Raw genomic sequence first — 20,415 nt, forward strand, 5'->3', positions numbered from 1 at the left:
AGGGAACACACAGTGTCCATCAGAGGCTAGAAAGGTCACAGAGCTTCTATTTTCCTTCTTCCAGACTAGTCCACAGATGGGAATCGGTGCAAAACGGAAACACACCACACCTTTGGTTTTTCTCCTCAACCACCTTCAGTAGCAGGGAAGTATATGTCTGAAAGAGCATTTAAGCACAGATTTAAGTCCAAACACCACAACTAATCTGGAGTTAAGACTTTAGTACTTGAACAACATGACTTTGCTTTCTGATAGATAAAACAAACATTTGCTTAGGTTTTTGATGCTGAACAACATTTAATATGTAAAATTAAGTTGAAACCACAGACAATAAAACTCAACTGTTAATCTTTTAAAAAATATCTTTTTAATCTATGTTTGCAAAGAATGAAAGTCTTGTGTAGGAAGCGGCTGTGCTATAAATGACAAATGTGTTCCTAAAGGCTCCAATTACCTAGTAACAAAGAAGGGAAACAACCAAACATGCTAATATTGGGTTGGTTTGCCATAGTTACATCCTCTGATATTTCTGTGACTGGGTGACCTTTCAGAATAAATACTACAGTGAATAGTCTGTTGTGTGCAATGCATTTCATTTTGTTCAAGAGGCCAATTTAGTGCTTTCAGGTTTTCACAGGGTCAATACCATCTATATACACACAAAAAAAGAAAAACAGAACTACACAGACTTCTGTCGTTCCATTAGATACACTGTGAAAAAAACCCAAAACAATAGAAAGGAACTGCCATGGTCTCTCCCGCACAGAAGGCAACTTGCATTTCACTGCAGGAATCTTAGTGTCACCAAAATCTTTGTTTTCTTGCAATAAAACATAACTAAGACACACACTTGGTCTAATGGGAATTTAAGACTCAAAGAGACCATCTGGAACATTGAAACAAGTTCTCTGAATTAATGATTAACCTGAAAGGGTCTAAGAAACATATATGCCAAGTACTACAGAGCACAGAAGATGTTCTCTCATAACGCATGACTGACCACCCTGGGACCAAAGCATTATTTTGACACACATAAAATCCTAATTATACACATTTATCATTTTATACACATTTATCATTCTTTTTAACCCAGAATGGTAAAACAGACTCCTTGATCTCATGAACACTAATCAAATTGGCTGTATTTATCCTTAATTTTGACATAGAAGTCAGATAAAGAAGACTTGGACTTACTTTTGGTGCCAGATATTTCACACATGGGAAAAGAAAACAAAAGCATTGTGTAACTCCTGTACAACAGCAGACAAAGATACCTTTTTTGTTTACACAACCTCTGTATATCCACTGAAAACAGAACTGATAGTGCTAAGACATCAACCTCTCATACTTTTTGCCTGACTGCTCTATATGTGGCAAGCACCAATTGATTTGCTTTTCCTCCCTTTATAAAATTTACTTAAAATACCAAAGGAGACATCTATCTTAATTTCATTTCCTCTTAGAAGGAAAAAAACAGAACAAGCACACAAGCCAGACAGGAAGGTACAGCTACCCCATCAGATGAAGGTATTAGGAAAACACCACTGCAGTGGTTATGAGGCAGCAGTGGTCATGGACTGCAAGTGAGAAAAACCCCAGAAATTACGTGACATGATCTAGTCTCCATTCACAAGCACAGCTGCAATCTAGCATAAACTGGAATTGATATGCCTGACCTAAAATCCTAAACCAAGAAAAGCTGCCTGATTTATGACCTCCTTATTATTGCCAGTTTTCAGTCCTTAGATCCTCCCAGAACATATAAACTAAACAATGCACACATAAACCAAGCAATTTTTAGCATGGATTAATTCCCACATTTTGAAGCAAATGCAAACAGCACTGGATAGACACATAATGACTGTTTTCACAGGAGTGGTAAAGACTACCTAATCAATGAAAAAAAATTTAAAATAAATAAATAAATATTAAAAACTCTCCTGCAGAGAGAAATCAGGCTGGAACCCTACTTTCACTGAATGAGAAAGTCTGTGGTTAAAACATAAAAAAAAAAAAATATTCTCTGCCCCTATTAAATTTGATTGTAAGCAGACTTATTTCAGTCACAGCACAGACTGGCATAAGGAAAAGGAAGAAGACATAACACAGTTCTGAATTTAAATACTTTGCACTAATGTAGTGCTCTGTACCCACAGATCTTCAGACACTTCACAAAGTATGAATAACTGCTCTTCTCATCTCTCATTTGAAGAAACAAAAGCAACAATGCTAAAACAAAAAGTAGTGAGAGAGCTGAGAAAGGACTTGCAGACAGGTCTCACCTCCAAACTGAAACCAGTATTTGGATCAGTTTGACCCAAAATGAAAATTAAAATACCCATGCCCCCCAACTGGAAAATTCAGTTGCAGTATTCCAGAGTCATTCTCAGATTTTTAACTCATTTGCCTAGGCAGGATCAGTGCTAACATGGAAATAAAAAAGACTTCTGTTTGAAAAAATCAGAATATCCTGACTTTCTTAAAAGGAATTCCCATTTTTCTGAGCCAGTCACAGATTCAGGAAACAACTTCAGTTCCTGAGAAGTTGTATTCTCAGCAAAATTGGCTATTAATTTAGCAATGCTTTGCATTGGCCGATTAGCAGTCAAACCTACATCTCATCAGACAGAACATGCTGACTTCTATTTGTTATGGCAGACCCCTGGAAAGACTCTTCCTTCACGCTCTTTATTGAAAACAAGTTCCATTTAGGTTTAAAAAACCAAATAAACAAGAAAAAAAAAAAAAAAACAAACCCTTGCAGTTTCAGCAAATTATCATCAGTACTGGCTTCCTTTGTTGGAGCACCTTGAGCCTATTAGGAACATACATTTTCACTGACATTTTGCTGTTCTGCTTGGAAACTTCAGCAAAAAGCTACCTATTTATCTTTGCATGTACATCCACATAAGTTATGTCAGTTAGCTATCACCAGTGTGACCAAAGTTCTAGGCACACAGGTTACTGACCTCAAAACACGTTGTTTGAAGTCCTTGTTTGACATAATTTGTGTTATGCTCTACGTCAATAGCTATTTCATCTGTTGTCTACTATATTTACAACTGAACAAAATAAAGAGAATAGAAACTATTACTCAATGCAGTTTTCCTTAGACATTCTCCTGTCTCACTACAGGAAAAATTTCAGCTACGCTAGCAAATATCCTACTTTTTAAGAATAAGGATGTATAGGCATCTGGAATGAACATGAATAATTTCTAATGTTATTAAAAACTCAAAACTCCCAGTTTAAGAATCATAGTTGAGAAACCTGAACATCTCACAAAAATGTGCCTGACTTTCCTCTTCATTACTTCAGCTGAAAATCATTCAGAACTACTACAATAAAATCATGCTCCATATTTTCACTGCACGATGAACATGCAACATGGAGGTAATATCTGACTTTTTTAGGGAAGAGTGTATGTGTAGCCAATTGAAACTGGGTTCCCAGCATCCAATAACACTGAACTTCAATATGAGTTAATGATACAGAGGAAGGGCAGAGGCAAAGGGGAAGATAAGCAACAGACTTGCCTAATAAGAGGCCAGAAATCCCAAGCTTGTCGTCTGTGTTCTCTTCTCATGAGAGGCAGGCATGGGTATTAGCTGTGGTTTCACCAGATCAGACCTGCATTGTGATATTACCTTAAATTGCAGCCAAGGAGGAGGGGGGAGGGCAGGGAGAGAAACAGAGTCAGGGAGTTACAGCCAACAATACAATATATCCATCCCAAGCAAAGATGGCATGGATCTTCCCATCATCCCCATGTCAATGTTCTCAATAATATTCATCAAACAATTTATTAAGAATTCTGAGGTGAAAAGTTTATTCATAGGAATGTTCCTGTGATGAGGCTTTAATAAATCACAGTTCTTGTATGCAAAGAAATACATACCACATTAGATTTCCCTTGTCGAAGTTCACTGCTGAGATTCTTGGTGGCCACAGCTGCTTTAGACACCCAGCAGCTACTACAGCATTCACCTAAAACTGAAACCAAAACATCAAATAAGAAAAAGTGGCATGTGTAACACATACTCAAGCAGCACTGTGGCATAATTTGCAGGGTATAGCTACATTTGTTATACCTGAAATCAAGCCTTATATTTATTTGTAATAGGAATAGCCATCTGATTAAAAAAATTATAAAACTATAGTATCTAATTCTGAATCATTTGTCTTGGATAATTAATTTGACAAGAGCATGAGTCACCCAGTTAGAAATGAGTTAGAAAATGACTCATTTCTAACTTTATACTAATATTATCCTTAAAATAAAAGGATTCCTCCCTTACCCCTAAATTGTTGCATGTTTTGTTTCTTTTCACAATGCCAAAATCTGCTTTATACAGAATTTTTGGATTGTTGGAATAATTATCTTAAGTTTATAATGCCATTTACCCAGAAAGACCTTACGGTGCTTTGTCTGTGTATTCTTCAGTGCACCCACATACATGATGAAGCATGATACTACGACAGTACTTGGCAACACTACACAAAAGCACCTGACTGGAACTGCAGTCAGATCCTATAATCTGTCGAAACAGCAAAGGGAAACTCAGATTCACAAAACTGAATTACTAACAACAGAATTTTGCTGGTTACAGCTCAGTTTTTGCAAAATGGGGTTTATTCTTACTACAGAGGGTCAGATCAGCCAGTGCTTGGTAACACTCATAATTTCAGTGGAAACCTTTCAATTTCTTCAGATTTCAGCTGTGAGCAAACTTTCGGTACGGAAAAGCTGGCCTGCTTCAAAACTCTTTATCCTTGACTGCAGCATGTTGTGACAACATCAGAGCAGCATTAAATGGAGAACTTTATGCTGAACAACACTTGGAAATACTCTAACTCTGCAAGTCTGGGCATGCTCGAAAGGCTGCAATCCAGCCAGCCTCCTGCATATTTGACTCCTTGCTGAAGAATTGCCAAAGATGCAACTTCAGAAGCAATTTAGCCAATCTAAGACTGCCTACCGGATGAGAAGCAGCCCTGCTCTTTTGTTCCATCAGCATTTCTGCCTGCTCTTCTGCTGTCCCAGCACCTGTTTGGCCACATAGATCTACTTGCTGATTTGGCTGAAAATAATGGTGTAAAAACACGTTTAAAAAATTAGCTGCTCATTAATCCATCCTTTGAGAAGCCACAGAGACTTCATGAGTTTTCATCATCTTTCATCTGCTGCTTCTCTTCAAGGACTGCAAAGAACACTGTAGTCCCATCGCATGGCACAAATATAGGCTCTTCTTTTCAGGAGTATGACTTCATTCTATGCAGATGTCTAGTGTGTATTAAGCTGCCTGCCTTCTGTTTTTCCTACAGGATGGGCAATGGCCAGCCTCAAATACTACTAAAATATAAGCTTACAAAAGAAAGAAAAAAAAAGAAGATGAGATCAGACCAAAACAAAAAATGCCCTGGGCCATTTGTTATTGTCAAAGAGCCATTTTCAAGTTAAGTCACTGGTTAAGAAATTTGTTTTCTAAATGTTCATTCCTTGCTCTTTTATCATGCTTTAGGATAACTGTGTTACCCAATATTAGACATTAAATTTAACATCTAAACTAAAAGGCTAGTGAAGAAAGCAAGATTCTTCCAGGGGTCAATTCAGGTTATGGTTATGGTTATATTGCTTAGCTGTACCATGTAGCACAACTGGAAAGAACAAGAGTTTAACTTGGGCCTGAAACTATTCTGAGCATTTCTCACCACTGGCTCTACAGGAAGCCCAAGTTAAAACATCTGAAGGTCAGTGGTATGACTATCCCACTCCAGTCACATCTTCACTTGAGTTCAAGGAGAAGCCCTGAGTGCCCAAAGCCATGATGACATTCCAAGGCATGGTACATAACGTCAGAGAACAGCACTAATTTCTGAGGTCAAGACAGACAGTTGACACTTGCCAAGGATAAAAGAAGCTCTGTCTTGGGTGTCAGAGCCAGAAAGATGAGTAATACTACACTGAAATACTGTAATGGCTACACTGTAACATACCCTGCTCCTTGGATTTAGCCCATGTTACATGAGCAGTAAGCTTCTTGCTCTTGAACCACATCTTTTTGAGGCACCTTGTATTTTTGAGACACAGAAGTGTTCAGTCTTCTGGTTTCTACACAGAAATACATATATATGTCCACACACACACCCCTTTAGTGGAGATCTTTCAGTTTCTTCAGCTATCAGATAAATATCTGATATTTATTTAGATATATCTTGATATCTTGGCCAGTTTTCCCATTTCAGAATTGCATGACTCTAGATATGTATTGACTTCATGTTCCAATGTATTTATCTTGTTAAGCTTCTAGTAAGAGGACAGCAACAGTTGAGAATGGAACAATCAATAGAATGCCTTTGGTAGAGTTTTCTGGGCTGTTCTGAGGGCTCTGGGACCATTAGACAGCTATTTACAGCCTCTATTTTACATAACGCTACAAAAGAAGAAACAGTATTCTCAAAAAAGTAATCCTAAGGATTAAAGCTTGAATTTCTTACACCATGAAGAATTTCCAGAAGCAGCCTGAAACTGAAATAAAACTTCTGAAACCTCAGCTGAAATAAAATTCAAACATATGTTTCATTTTAGGAAAGTCAATCTTGAGATTTTACCTTGAAATTATGGTTACCCATGTTGGTATTTTTACAGCTCTGTGGATGACTGAAAAAAGAATCAACAACACATGGAGAGAAATAGTTTTACTAATAGGATTTGGAATTCATGCCCAGCTCTTAACCTGGAGGTTACAAGCTAACACACTGTCTGCAAAAAAAAAAAATTAACATCATGTATGGCAAAAAGTATAAAACAGGCCTAGTCCCAGACTTAGAGCTAAAAAGACATTATGCAAATATTTGCAGAACATAGGCACAGGTTTAGAAATTAAAAAAAAAAAAAAAAAAAGATAAAAGGGGACATTTTAAGGAACCAAACAATATTTGGATACACGGCTCAAACACCCTTCATGAAATATAAGCAGCACATATAAAAAACATTTTCTTAAGTAGTCAATGTTCCTGGACTCTATCTGTCCTGCATTAACCATACCACTCTGTTTTTATGTCCAAAGGATGTAAGACTTGAAACCCATAGGAAAACTAAGATGGCTGTGTGAAAACAGTGGCAAAGTTCATACTCACTTCTCTAAGTACAGGATTCGATTTATTATTCCAGCTGTATAGCCATTTCTAACAGTACGTCCTGAGACATCAGTATAATGTTGACTAGGAAAGAAGAATATTACACACATAGTTGATACCAGCCGTCAGTCTTTCTGCTTGTGCATTCTCTGTCAAGGTTTTCAGTTATGTGATTACCAGTAACTCAAAAATGCTTGGTTTACATGATTCAGCATGATCACAACCCAAAGTGAGACAGTGTACTGGCTCTGGCTGGGATGGAGTTAATTTTCTGGGGCACATCACTAATGCCCCAGAAACTCTATTTAACAACCAGTTCTAGGGAAAAGCCATCTATGCAGACTTTTCTTAAAAATAAAACAGCACACAGTTTAAGAGCAGTCATCTTTTCTTGTATAAATAAACTTTCACCAAAAAACCTTTGACCCTATTTTTTTTAAATAATAGTTTTACTATTAACAACATGTATCTTAAATACCTGATAGCCAAGCTATTTGCTACATAACTATGAATCAGTTAGACAAACCAGACTGTTTTGACATTTGACAACAAATTGAATCAGACATTGACACTGACAAACAAAATGAATCAAACAGACAAAACATTTACAGGACAAATACTTGTGTCACAATGTGAAAACAGTTCTTACCATTTTCTCCAACGGAGGCCACTTTTGCTGTTATATTGACTAATATGATACTGTGTTGTTTGGCCTGATCAGACAACTCCTGTCTAAATGCTTCAGCCCCTTTCAGCGATAAAGAAGTAAAATACTTAGCCATCACTGAGTGGTCTTACAGCATCTGTGCCAGAGTTACAGAAAGACCCTAGAAAACGCAGAAGAAAAATAAAAGTAGATTTTTTTTTTCCCCTCCAGTTAGTAAAGCTTCAGTTTCCTTTGGTAGTAAAACATATAAATATATATATACACACATACATACACAAAACATTTCTCTATTATTATTCATCTTGAGAGCCTATTAAATTTTACTCCAAATTGTCAGTTTAAATGAGTAGGGTATATCACAGAAACATTTTAAGAAACATACTTTATCATCATTTATGCTGTGATGATGTTAAAAAGCTCCTGTGAGGTTAATAATGCACTGTATTAGGCAAACATGAGTACAACTGCGCTAATGGAAGGCTCTGATGATCCTGCCTTGAAAAGCTTCCTGATCATAGTAATAGAAGATTTAAAGATGGATGGATGGATGGATGGATGGATGGATGGATGGATGGATGGAAAAAATATACAGCCCACTAATACTGAAAAAACCTGCATTACTAATTCCTCAGAATATCCAAGCCATTCACTTATTTTAGTTGCTAGAGCCAGTATAGAACACTATTACTATGAGGCACTTTGTTACACATGCTTCTTAAAGGGCTGTTTGAATTAAAAATAACCTGAGAACCTAAGTACACTCAGTACACTTGGTAAGCATAATGATCCAAGATCCAAGACACAATTATGTTTTCAAGTACATTTTTAAGACTGTTGATGAGAGACAGAAGGATCCGATTTCAAAATGCTAGATCTGACCTTCAAAACAGTGATCATTTATATTACCATATTGCAGAGAATAATCGATTTTGAAACTTTCTGGTTTAATTACAAGATTAAAAGGTTGGTTAAAGCTGAAATGATCTCTTTAGCTCATCAGAGAATTATGCAATACTTCAAAGGATAGAATAAGAATAACCAGAGGGTAGAGGGAGAAACAGCAATAGCTTTTTTGTCTCAGTTGCACTCTTTCCAAGGACTAAGTCTTGAGTTATTCAAATTGAACAAAATGCATCATAGTAAATATAGTTCAAATCTTCTACGTAAAACCATACAGCTCCTGCTCCAGGAGTAATAGCATGTTTGCCATGTACAGGCTTTCAAATGCAGCTATGAAGATTTGAAAATGATATGCTGAGCACACGTAGCACATTTTTATTACACAAAACACTGGCATGGGGCCAGGTGGCCTCACTGCATCTATGAAAAGCACACACACAGCAGTACCTAAACATGCCTTAACACAACCATGCCTCCAGCTGTGAGCTCCCTGTCTCTTCTCAGTGAATGACTTTTTAAATGACCACAGGGCAACAAGCAACCCCAAGGCCTTACTTGCCACAGCAGCCAGCCCTGGCGCTGGGAAGCTGCCAGAAGCCAAGTGTCAAGGCCCAAGTCCAGCACCAGGCACTGTGGCTTGCCTCCAGCAGCCCATCTGCGATCTCCTCCTTCCTCCGCAGGGGGCCTGGGGCTAAACTCAAGTGCTTTGTCAGTTCCCGGGGGAAGGTGAGTTGAGTAGAAAGAAGCTGAAGCCAGTTCTGGTTTGGCTGCTGCTCAGATGTGCTGAAGGATTCTGAGCCAAGTCCCAGAAGTGTTGACTGTGTCTCTAATTACTTCTGACAGCAATATAAAAGCTACCTGAGATACGCTGTTTCAGAGGGCATCATCTCATCACTCTGATGAGACTATCCACATCTTTTGAATCCTGTGCCAAATATAAGGAGCACAAGTTTCTAAGGGTAATGATGAGAGCTGTAACAAGTAATTCATAAAAAAATCTTTCCCCCTTGCAGAGTGGCAACCTTGCTCCACAAGTTACAGAGGATTTAAAAAAGAAACATAATCGAGTTTCAGGAGCTAATGAGTTAACACGTTTGGCAGCAGATATTTTTGTTGCAACTGGCTGTCCTTGCACAAACCACTTTAAGGAAAATATATTGGTGAAAAGCCATAAAGGTTATTTACACAGATGGAGTTTCATCATCTCCCACTCCAAAACAGGCTGAGTCGGTTATGCTGATCTAATGGTTTCTTTATCACGGTTTGTGTGAGGCTAGGAGCACATGTTAGATTGTGTTTTGCTCTTTTAGTATGTTGATGGTAGTCCCTGGAGAGACTAGTTTAAATTATGCCGCATGTGCAGTATTTTAAAACCAGTTTCAGAGATCTAATATTCAAACAAAACCAAAATATTGCTTGTACTATGAGCTTTGTTATGCCCCAAGTTCTGCAGGAAACAGCACCCAACATTTTTAGGAATATGCCTTGAAAAATAATCCAAGGAGATCTTTAGTTTTCCTTTTCAACCAGTAGAAGAGAACAACTCTCAGGTTTGCTTGCAGGGGCTAATTTTCCCTTTCTTTGAGAACCATTCTCAGTCCCTTCCTGGTATGGAAAAGGTGATTTGGTCCCTCCTGGCCTCTATCAGAAACAGCGCGGCCAGCAGGGACAGGGAAGGGATCTTGCCCCTGTATTCAGCACTGGTGAGGCCACACCTCGATTCCAGTGTTCAGTTTTGGGCCCCTCATACAAAAAGGACATTGAATGACTCGAGCGTGTCCAGAGAAGGGCAACGAAGCTGGTGCAGGGTCTGGAGCACAGGTCGTATGAGGAGCGGCTGAGGGAACTGGGGGTGTTTAGTCTGGAGGAGGCTGAGGGGAGACCTCATCGCCCTCTACAGCTACCTGAAAGGAGGGTGCAGAGAGCTGGGGATGAGCCTCTTTAGCCTAGTAGTAAGCAGCAGGACAAGAGGGAATGACCTCAAATGGCACCGGGGAAGGTTTAGACTAGATATTAGGAAGCATTTCTTTACAGAACGGGTTGTTAGGCGTCGGAATGGGCTGCCCAGGGAGGTGGTGGAGTCCCCATCCCTGGAGGTGTTCAAGAGTAGGGTTGACATAGCGCTGAGGGATATGGTGTAGTTGGGAACTGTCAGTGCTGGGTTAACGGTTGGACTAGATGATCTTCAAGGTCCTTTCCAACCTAGTTGATTCTGTGATTCTGTTTTGCATGAGGTTAGTTCAGTAGTTTGAATTCACTGTTCTGTTCAGGATAGAAACTAAGATACTTTTTTGAAAGTTAGCCTAAATCTCGAAGAATGTCTACAAGAGCTTTTCGGTTTTGTTTGGCAAGCAATTTGAAATCCAAAATCGCATCACTTTCTGTGGTTAAAACACACCAACTCTTGCAACATGGCCTGCATCTGAACTGAAATCAAGTACACATCTTTTACTGATATGACACAACCTCTGTGTAATGCAAGATGGGATATAATCTTGAAGACAACCTCATCAAAGCAGCTGATACCAGATCTGTGCAGAATTATTTTTACAGAATTGCTTGCTCTAGCTGGCATTTTCTTCAAATGAAAGAGAAATGTTGGGCTTTGGTAGATACTGACTACTTTCAAGTTTATTATTCCTTTTATTTCAATTTAAACAAGGCAGATGATCTTTCTTAAAGTTCAGAGAATTCCAGTCTGAGTCGAAAGAGAAACGGTGATTTTTGCTACCAAAATCAGTACGTTTCCGTAGCCTGACATTCTAGACAAGGATGATCCGTTTGGCATGATGATACTGTTTTGAAAATGAAGCCAAAAGCTTTCTCTTAGCGATGTTTAAGAAAATGAATCCCTACCATGCAAACCTGTCACCAAACAGTAATTTCCACCTGGGGAAAGTTTTAAACAAAGACACCTTACTAAGTGTTTTCTACAGCTGTCACTCTGTCAGTATTGTAATCCAGGCTGAGGAACAAGCCAGCCTGAACTCAAAACCGGAGTTTCCCAATTGTGCTGATCCCTGCTCTGACATAGGGCACCTGCAGCTTGAGCAGGTCACCTGGCCTCTTCCCTTTCACTACCTGCAAACAGTGATTATATACATACTGCAAAGCCTCAGCTTGGCTCCCAGCCTGCAGAAGGTCCGTGGAATAGCATCCCTGTCACCACCCGGAGTATCGACAAGCTCCATCTTACATACAGCCTTCGGCCAGGCCTGAGGGACCGAAGGCCGGGCACTGCCGGCGGCGAGGCGGGGGCAGGTGCGGGCAGGCCGCGGGGCAGGCCCGGCGGGGCACTCGAGGTGGTGCTGCCGCTGCGGGGGCGAGCGCCGGCGGCTCGGGTGCCCGCGACACAGAGGCCTCAGAGAACACCCCCACGGCGAAGCTCAGCTGCCGCCTGAGAGCAAACCTCGCCCCGCCCGCCGGGCCCGCCCCGCCCCCCGCCCCCCGCCCCGGACTACATTTCCCGTCGAGCCTTTCGCCGGGGCAACGCCCGCCCTCCCCGGCTGTTGCGTGCGGCGCCGCGCTCCGCCATTGGTCAGATTCGAAAAGAAGCCGCGGCCGTTACGTTTCCCTGGGGAGCGGCGGTGGTTGCCGGGGCAACGCGGCAGCTTGGAGTGGTGGCCGAGTTGGCGGGGGCCGAGTTGGCGGAGGCCGGTGGCTGGGCTCGCTCCGCCTGGCGTGCGCTCTCCGGTGGGACTTTGCGGGGCTGCCGGCCCCTCGCTGGAGGAGGGGAGGAGGTGGCGGGTGCGGCCTGGGCGTGGCGGAGCTGGGAAGCGGTGTTGGGGGGTCTCCGCGGCAGGCGGTGCTGAGGCCTCTTGTCCTCGCTTCTCCCCCGGCGTTACGGTGGGTGAAAACTTGCGGAGCGGGGAGTGCGTGTGTGTGTGAAAACTTTTCGGTACTGCTGCGGGGCGTGCAAGTCCCGGGTAGCAGCCAGGACTATGACAAGGCCACGCGGCAGCGTCCCGTAAGAACGCGAAAACACTGTGAAGCCTTGGAGTGAGAGATCGGTGTTTGCGGAGGGGAAATTTTTCTCTTAAATTTTTTTAGGCGTAAGTACTGATAGGTTATGATTTTTATAAGCTGCCAGCTGTGAGGTTTGGAGGCTTTTCAACCCTTGTGCTCTCTGACAGTGCTACAGGTTGTGTGTGTACTGTGACCACGTTTTGCTTTGTGTGCCGGTCTGGATACCCTGCTCTTAAGGTATCTGCGGCTCTAAAGTCTGTTGTCACGATAAACAGAATTACAGTAACGTATACCAGTATGCAAGTACATTTTAGTGGCTACAGCCAGGCTGTATACCTGTTTACCCCAGAACATCTAAGGTAATTCCAGTGCTGTATGACACAGTGTGAAGACAGGTGGATAGTCTGCATCTTGTGTTTTACACACTGTTAGTGGTTGAACCTGACTTATCTCAGTGCTGGGCTCACATGAGTGCTTTGAACTCCAGCTTTGCATACATATCTTAATGTTTGCCTTGTGCCCCTTAAGTTAAAAAGCACAGAGTGAGAGCATAATCTTGAAAAATCGCACTTAAAATAAGCTTATATTTAAGACAACTAAAATGTCCGTGACCTATGTTTCCTGCCAAGGTCTGGTAACAGCTTTGCAGTGTGACTTGCGTAGCTGATGAGTCAGACTTCTGGATCAGGACAGCACAGGTATGTTTCTTTCCAGTCACAGCTTACTCCCAGCTCAGTGTTTTTTCAGGCCTTATCAGTATTTCAGGCCAAGTTTCTCCTGGTTTTTGTATACTTCTCTGACAAAAATAAGAACTGTAGATTAAACTAAACATTGCTGCTTAGTTTATGTATCGCTTTACCTCATTTGCATCTCGGTGAAGTTTGGCTTCACAAAGTCCTGTATCTGCCTTGTACAAGCTAGATAGGAAGGCCAAGCTGTTAAATGTTCTGACACCAAAGTGCTGGCATCTTTCAGGTTTTCTACTGGGGGGAACAAAAATATGACGACTGCTTCATAGACAACCCTTCTTCTGAGCAAAAGGGCTTTGAACCAGCCCTGGTCTGTCCACTGTTTTAATGAACGCTGTGTATTCTCCATTAGTATTTAGAGACAAAATGTATATGCATGGCTGTAGCACAGGTATGGGAATGTAGTATTAGAAGACCATTGGCTCATCATGCCCAAAGCTTCAAAACCGTAGGAGGCCACATGGTACATGTCTAGTTGCCGGAATGCTCGCTGCCACAGTCTATGAGCCCAGTGAGCTGCTGTCGTAGTCTGTGAGCCCAATGGGTTAAACTTAATCCATAACAAAAGCTGCCAAGCCACATCCGTAACATCACAGGAAAAATGAATTGGAGAGTGAAGTGCAGACAAAATATACTAACATTCTGACATAAAATGCACTTTTTAAAGATTATTTGGAAATCTACCTGTCTGCTATCAACACTGAATCAATTTACTTTCATTTTCTATAGCGAATTTTGACTGCCCAGATTCTGAGATGCACAAAAATCATTACATTTTGGCTTAATAAATGAATTGCTTATCTGTAAAATGACTGGAAAAAATTTCTAAATAGCAGTTCTTTAACTTGCACTCTGGCATGTGGTCTTCTGATTTTCTAGTGTCCCCTTAATGGCTAAAACTGTCCGCTAGTCTTCAGAATTCTTCTGAACTCTGTCAAGTATTAAGCTACACTGTGTTATATTTATAATACCAGTTATTTGTCAGGTCCTGCAGAAATAACCATGAGGTCTGAGTCACTCTTGCAATGAACTTTTATTCTAAATGGCCATTGTAATGGGATGATGGAGAAACGGATGTGGAACAATATGATTGTTTGGTGTTTCTCTTTTTAAATTATATCTTCCTTGTCAGATGTGGGTTTTAGCAAGGTTGTGGTACATGTGTGAGGCTTTTTCCCTGGTAAACAGTTGCTTTGCATTGAAAGAAGAATGACTGGTCTTGTTTCATCATGATGTGAACCCCACTGCAGACCCTCTCCCCAGCTATCAGAAACTTGGCTGTGTAAATTTTGAATAGGATAAAGAAAGCTTTCTCCTTAAAGAAACTGAAGCTATCAGTTTCAAATGGATTTGTCTTATATAAGAGACTTCAGAAGCTCTATGTTATCTGATCAGAAGGCAAAAGAAGGGTTTTATTTTATCTTGCAGGATGGAACCAAATTTGGATGAAGAGGAACATTTCAGACCATCCTATATTGCTAGTGATGAGCCACTTCAAAGAACAGGGCCAGTAAGTGTGGAAGATCTTAAAACAGATCTCTCTAGTGATTTTTCTTTGGTTTCTTCAAGCTCGGACACAAGCCAGGTAAGAAAGCTTTAATGTTTGCATTGTTCTGTTTTTTTTTTTAATAAGCTTAGTCTTTTCATTAGTACAAATAATCAGAATTTTACAGAGAAGATAAAAACATACTAAAGATACTTTTCAATTTGGAGGAGATAGATAGGATTAGACTAAGTTTTGTGTCACTGCATTGATACCTTATTGGGCACATCAGTCTTGGAGCAGCTTAATCGTGGTATGTTTTTGTGGGTTTCATTCTTGATCTCTAATTGACTTAATGATGTGTGTGTGTATATATATACATACTGCAAGATTATGAGCTCTTAAGTTGTCACAGCGAACTTCTGCAGGGTCCTAAGCACTTGTAAAAACTGACGTAGTGAATTACTTTTGCTTCCCTTGTCATCACATAAATCTGTTCAAAGTAGCCTGGTGAAAATAAAACTGCCTTAACGTGCTAGCTATCCAACAAAGAATCTAGTCAAATTTCTAACTTTTTTTTTTTTTTTTTTTTTATTTAAGAGGAACATTTTGGAGTCTAATGGACATATACAAGTTTGCCTGCGTATTAGGCCATTTACATCGTCGGAGAGAGAAAATGAATTGCAGGTGTGACATTTATATAGCTTAAAAATACCTTAAATATATGCTTGGGGTTTTTGTTTTTGGTTTTTTTCTTTTTCCCTCTATGCTGAGCTTTTCATACTCTTTTCACGCCTGCATTGTTTCTGCTTCCTTTTAATAGAGCTGTGTTTCAATTGAAGATTCAACAAGCGTCATACTGAAACCACCCCAGAATTATTTGAGTCGACTCAGTGAAAAAACTGCTGGACAGAAGTTCACTTTTTCACAAGTAAATGAATGGTCTTTAGAAATTTTTAATTTTTTCCTGGAAAAAGTTGTTTAACTTATATTACTAAATAGCAAGCCAACTAGATTTTTAAACTGTCAATAGTCTTTAAGATTATAAACATACAGAATTCAAAGGGTTCTTTAAAAGTCTCTAATGGTTGCTGAAACTAAATAAAGATATTTCTTGGTAATACTCAGGTGTTTGGTCCTGAAACAACTCAAGAAGAGTTCTTTGAAGGCACCATGAAACAACCAGTGCAAGATTTCTTAGATGGGTATAACCGTCTTGTTTTTACATACGGCGTTACAAATGCTGGGAAAACCTACACATTCCAAGGTATAAGTAGAAATGTGTTCTCCTTGAATGAAATTCCTTTTTTTGAGAGAAAATTACTTCTAGCAGAAATATTATAACTTTTTCCTTTATTTAAACTGTGGGCCCTATGCATTAGCTTCTCTTTAATAATAAATAGCCTTTGAAAGTCTCGTTCCATAACAAATATCACTAGACTGCCAACCGACAGTCACTGCCAGAATTTGCATAAACACACAGTGGTATTGATTTGTAAGGATGTAATAATTTCAACCAGCTGTGTGTGACTTTTTTTTTCCTCTGAGTATCTAGAGGGAGGAGGGGGGAGTTAAGAAAATATGTGTTCGATATATCAGAATGTGAAAAGTGTGTAGGTCCAGACTGATATTTTGGTTTATCATTATAAAGGTCATATGCATCTTATATGCATTGTCTTCAAATAAGGAATAGTATTTGAATCTGTTTCAGTTATTACAGGCTGAGCATAAATGTTTCAAAACATATTTGAGTACTTCCAAGTATTTTTGTCTTGTCTCAAGTTTCTGAGTTTATCAATAATATCCTAGGAGACCTTGTCTCCTGATGTACTATTTCTGTGCTGTTGAAGGTCAATATCCTTTTTGGTCAGATGATGTCATCCTTTAATTATTTTTCAAAGCATTTTAACAAATAAAGTGACTTGATTTTACATGGAAACAATTTCTCCTATAGTAAAATGGCAGTTCTAGATGCTATAATGCTTATTTTATACACAGAAATAGTGGAAGGACAATGAGTCTTGTGCCATATGAAATTGATCCTTATTGAAGTGACATTGTCTTCTAAGTGATCTTCTGTTAGGAAGATTGTAACTAAAGACTACTGTCAGTATTTTCAATTATCATTAATCTAGGGCAATAATGGGATGCTCTGTCCTAATAAATAATAGGTAAATAACAAACTCCCAAAATTCCTGAAGTGTACAGTCCCCCATGCTTGACTAGTTTGGACTGTATTGTGTGGGTTTTCAAGAGTTTTTGATTCATGTCTTTTCAGACTCTGGAGACTTTTTCATGCTATTATATTTTTCTAGGACTTAACTATCAACTTGTGTTAAGAATTGTCAGGGCAGAATGTTGCCTGTGGGGTGCCATGATTTGCTATTCTGTTATTCCCAGTATTGTCTATATAGCCTTTCCTTTCTGGCATTACATGGGAGTCTGTATTCAGTCAATGGCAAGAGACTTAAGTGAAAGATGCAACAGTTTTTTAAGACTGTTCATTGTTTGCTAGTGACTGTTACTTTTGTTCATGTTAGGTTGAATTACAAGAATTAAGGATTAAGTTGAATTGGCATTACAAGAAACAAAAAGTTATGAGTAGATGAGGAAAAACAAATATAATCCAACAGTACTTTAACTTAATATGTTATGTGTTTCCTAGCTTGGTGTTTGAGTGCCAACTAGATTTTACATAGGCTCTTACTTGGGCAACACAGCTAGTGCTGTAACTGGTGAAAGCCCATCTGTCTCAGGTGCAGTAGAAATTGTCAGAGGCTGGAAGATAATGCTGTCAGTCTGAGACAGGATAGTTTTTCTTCCATTCTCCCCTCTTTCTTCTCCTCTCTGGTTTAGAAATCAAAGTTAAGTGAACCCTTTTTAAACTTGCATCTGGATTCAGAAAGATCAAGTGTTCACTGAGGCTTTTATCTGACTCCTTTTTGCCTTTCTTGTGCAAAAGTGGGATGCTTTGGTAAGAAAGGGTCTAGGACAGCGAAAGGAGTGAGTCTTCACAAGGCTTCTAGAACATTTTTGTAGGATCTGTGGAATTAGTACAGGACTGCAGCTGAGAGATGAGTCATCAGTTGTATTTCCATACTACTACTGTGAGAGAGAAGTGAAGGCAGCCTGTGAAATGCAACTGGAAAACAGCAAATCTCTGTTGAATGTGTGTTGGTTGTGGTTGGTTTGGGTTTGTTTTTTTCCTTTAAGTCTAAGTTTATGCAGAACACCGCATCAGTTCTTGTGTTCTGCCCCTTACTGTCTAAGGGGTAGAGCATGAGCTGTTTAAGCCAAATACCTTTCAGAACACTAATGACATTTTATTACCTTGAGAATAAAAAACCCACTGCTTCGTGCTGTTAAGTGGCCTCCAAATTCATCATGTATGCCTTGAGATTAGAATTGCTTATCTTTCTGTCTTTGTTTATTTGTATACCTTGTTCACAGTAATAATTAAGATCTTTCTTTGGTATGTTGCTTTCAGGGACAGAAGATGACATCGGTATTCTGCCAAGGACTATGGATATGTTGTTTAAAAGTATTCAAGGGAAGCTATACACAGCAATGGATTTCAAACCCCATCGCTGTAGAGATTATATAAAGTTGACTAGAGACCAAGTGAGAGAAGAAACTGCTATTAAAAATTCAATACTTCGCCTAACAAAAGAGGTAGAGGAGCACTTCTTTCTGTACTGATGAATACATGCATCTTCAGATAGCTCAGTGTTACCCTCTTCATTTTTCAATGGGAAGCAACTATATGTATTTAAGTATGGATGTGTCTTTGCCATCAGGTAGCTAATCAGATTAGCAGCAAAGTGAGCAATATTGCTGATGAACCCTGTTCTGTAGACTTCTGCCTTGTGGCTGAATACTTGATACAGTGTAAACGCTAAGTTTTTTTCTAAGGCCTGAGTATCTGATGATTTATCCTCTGGGATTACTGGTGTTTAATAAGGATGGAATGCAAATGGTCTTGCCATCTGTGGGGATGCTAGTAGGTCTGTTCCTTTAAACAATTTACTCTCTTCCAGGATACTTGAAAGACATTAATTATTTTGAGGTTGTTCCCCTCTTCCAGTCTGTGCAATTAACCTCAAAGGAAGCAAAAGCTTTTTTGGAACAGCGGAGCTATAACGCTGTTGGACTTCTAAAGATTTGAATTAAAACAGGTTTCTGCTGGACTTTAAACATCACTTTTGAGTAGTCCAGAAATACACTTCAGTATCATGAGTTGCTTGGAACTCTAAAGCTGTTTAGTCCAATTACAGTTGTGGGGATTTGTCTTTTGTATAAGCATGCCTTTTCCCTGGTGTCTTTAACTCTGAAATGAATGCAGTAATGGGAGAAAACTGAGCATATGCTAAGAATAGGAACTAGAAAGGGATTGTATTGCATTTTTTATTTTTAGTGAAAAGAATTAAGTATCTGCCTAGTGGTATGCTAGGTTATAATGCAGTGTTGTGGCTGTTCTGGGAGGGACTATATCTGTTGCCTTGATTTTTATCCGAGTGAGTTAGCTGGAATTCTCCAGTGTGGAAGGCAGGTGGCAGCAGAATTCTTCAAGACTTCACTTCAAAAGCACAGGCATGTGTTATATCTAGCTCTAGCAGTCTTTAAGGGCTTCAGAAAAAAAGATCATGTATGTGTCCCCTGTAGTTTTGCCACTAAATTTATAAGCTGAAGTATTGTTCTTATAACAACAGTTTTCAAAGTTTGCACCTACTTCGAAAGAGAGAGGTTTGTGGGCTGTTTTATATGTGTAAAGCTTAAACCTGAAAGTTTTGATTACTTACGTATTTAACTATTTCAGGAATCACTTTATGGAATCCCAGCTTTATAACATATGCTCTTGACAAAACATTAAAAAAACCCAAGCCAAATCACACCGGTATTTTAATCCATGTTTCTTAGCTTAAGCATATTGGTTTTGGTAGATGAGTTGCACTTCTTTGCAGTTCTGTGCCTAAAAAACCCGAACCAACCAAAACTAAGAGCGGGAATGGAGTGTATGTGTATTAACCTCTACCTGTAGGGATTTGCCTTCCTTTTTTTTTTTTTTTTTTTGAGTTCGGCAGAAGGAAGTTTTCCTTCTCTTTCTAAAACCTAAGTTTTATTTCAACTGTGATACAGCCTGTATCATGTAGTAATAAGTTGTTCACTTAAGAAATTAAGTGAACAAATGTTCTACATTTACCTCTGTTTTTGAGAGTTGACCTGGGAAACCGTAAGATATGGAATCCTGAATTAGCAAAATACCAATAATAAAAAATTTCCAGACTTTAGATTCACCAAGTTAAGAATAATCTTTAAACTACAACTGGACTTCCACAAATAATCCTGTTAAATCGCTGTGTTTCTCTGTGGGGTCCCACCCCTTTATTTTTCTGTGGCTAGTTTTCCTCTGGCTCAGCAAGCTGAAATGCTATATACTGTGGTAGGGCCTGATGTAAGGGAAGTGTCAGGAATGAGTATTAAGGTAAGAATCCTTTCAATAGGAGTGAACA

The 20,415-nt window shown here is 39.5% G+C and overlaps 1 protein-coding gene across 1 annotated transcript in view; it reads left to right on the forward strand.

Moving 5' to 3' along the window:
* Window positions 1–12,504: 12,504 nt before the first annotated feature.
* Window positions 12,505–20,415, forward strand: part of KIF20B (kinesin family member 20B) — a 42,178-nt gene continuing 34,267 nt past the window's right edge. Inside the window, exons 1-7 of the mRNA XM_074908378.1 lie at window positions 12,505–12,553; window positions 13,303–13,371; window positions 14,851–15,007; window positions 15,506–15,592; window positions 15,729–15,836; window positions 16,034–16,172; window positions 18,393–18,577. Of these exons, the coding sequence (XP_074764479.1) occupies window positions 13,340–13,371; window positions 14,851–15,007; window positions 15,506–15,592; window positions 15,729–15,836; window positions 16,034–16,172; window positions 18,393–18,577 (708 nt within the window). The 5' untranslated portion in view covers window positions 12,505–12,553; window positions 13,303–13,339. The remainder of the gene's footprint in view (window positions 12,554–13,302; window positions 13,372–14,850; window positions 15,008–15,505; window positions 15,593–15,728; window positions 15,837–16,033; window positions 16,173–18,392; window positions 18,578–20,415) is intronic.

The sequence above is a fragment of the Athene noctua genome, chromosome 5 (genome assembly GCF_965140245.1).
Source record: "Athene noctua chromosome 5, bAthNoc1.hap1.1, whole genome shotgun sequence".
Taxonomy (NCBI): domain Eukaryota; kingdom Metazoa; phylum Chordata; class Aves; order Strigiformes; family Strigidae; genus Athene; species Athene noctua.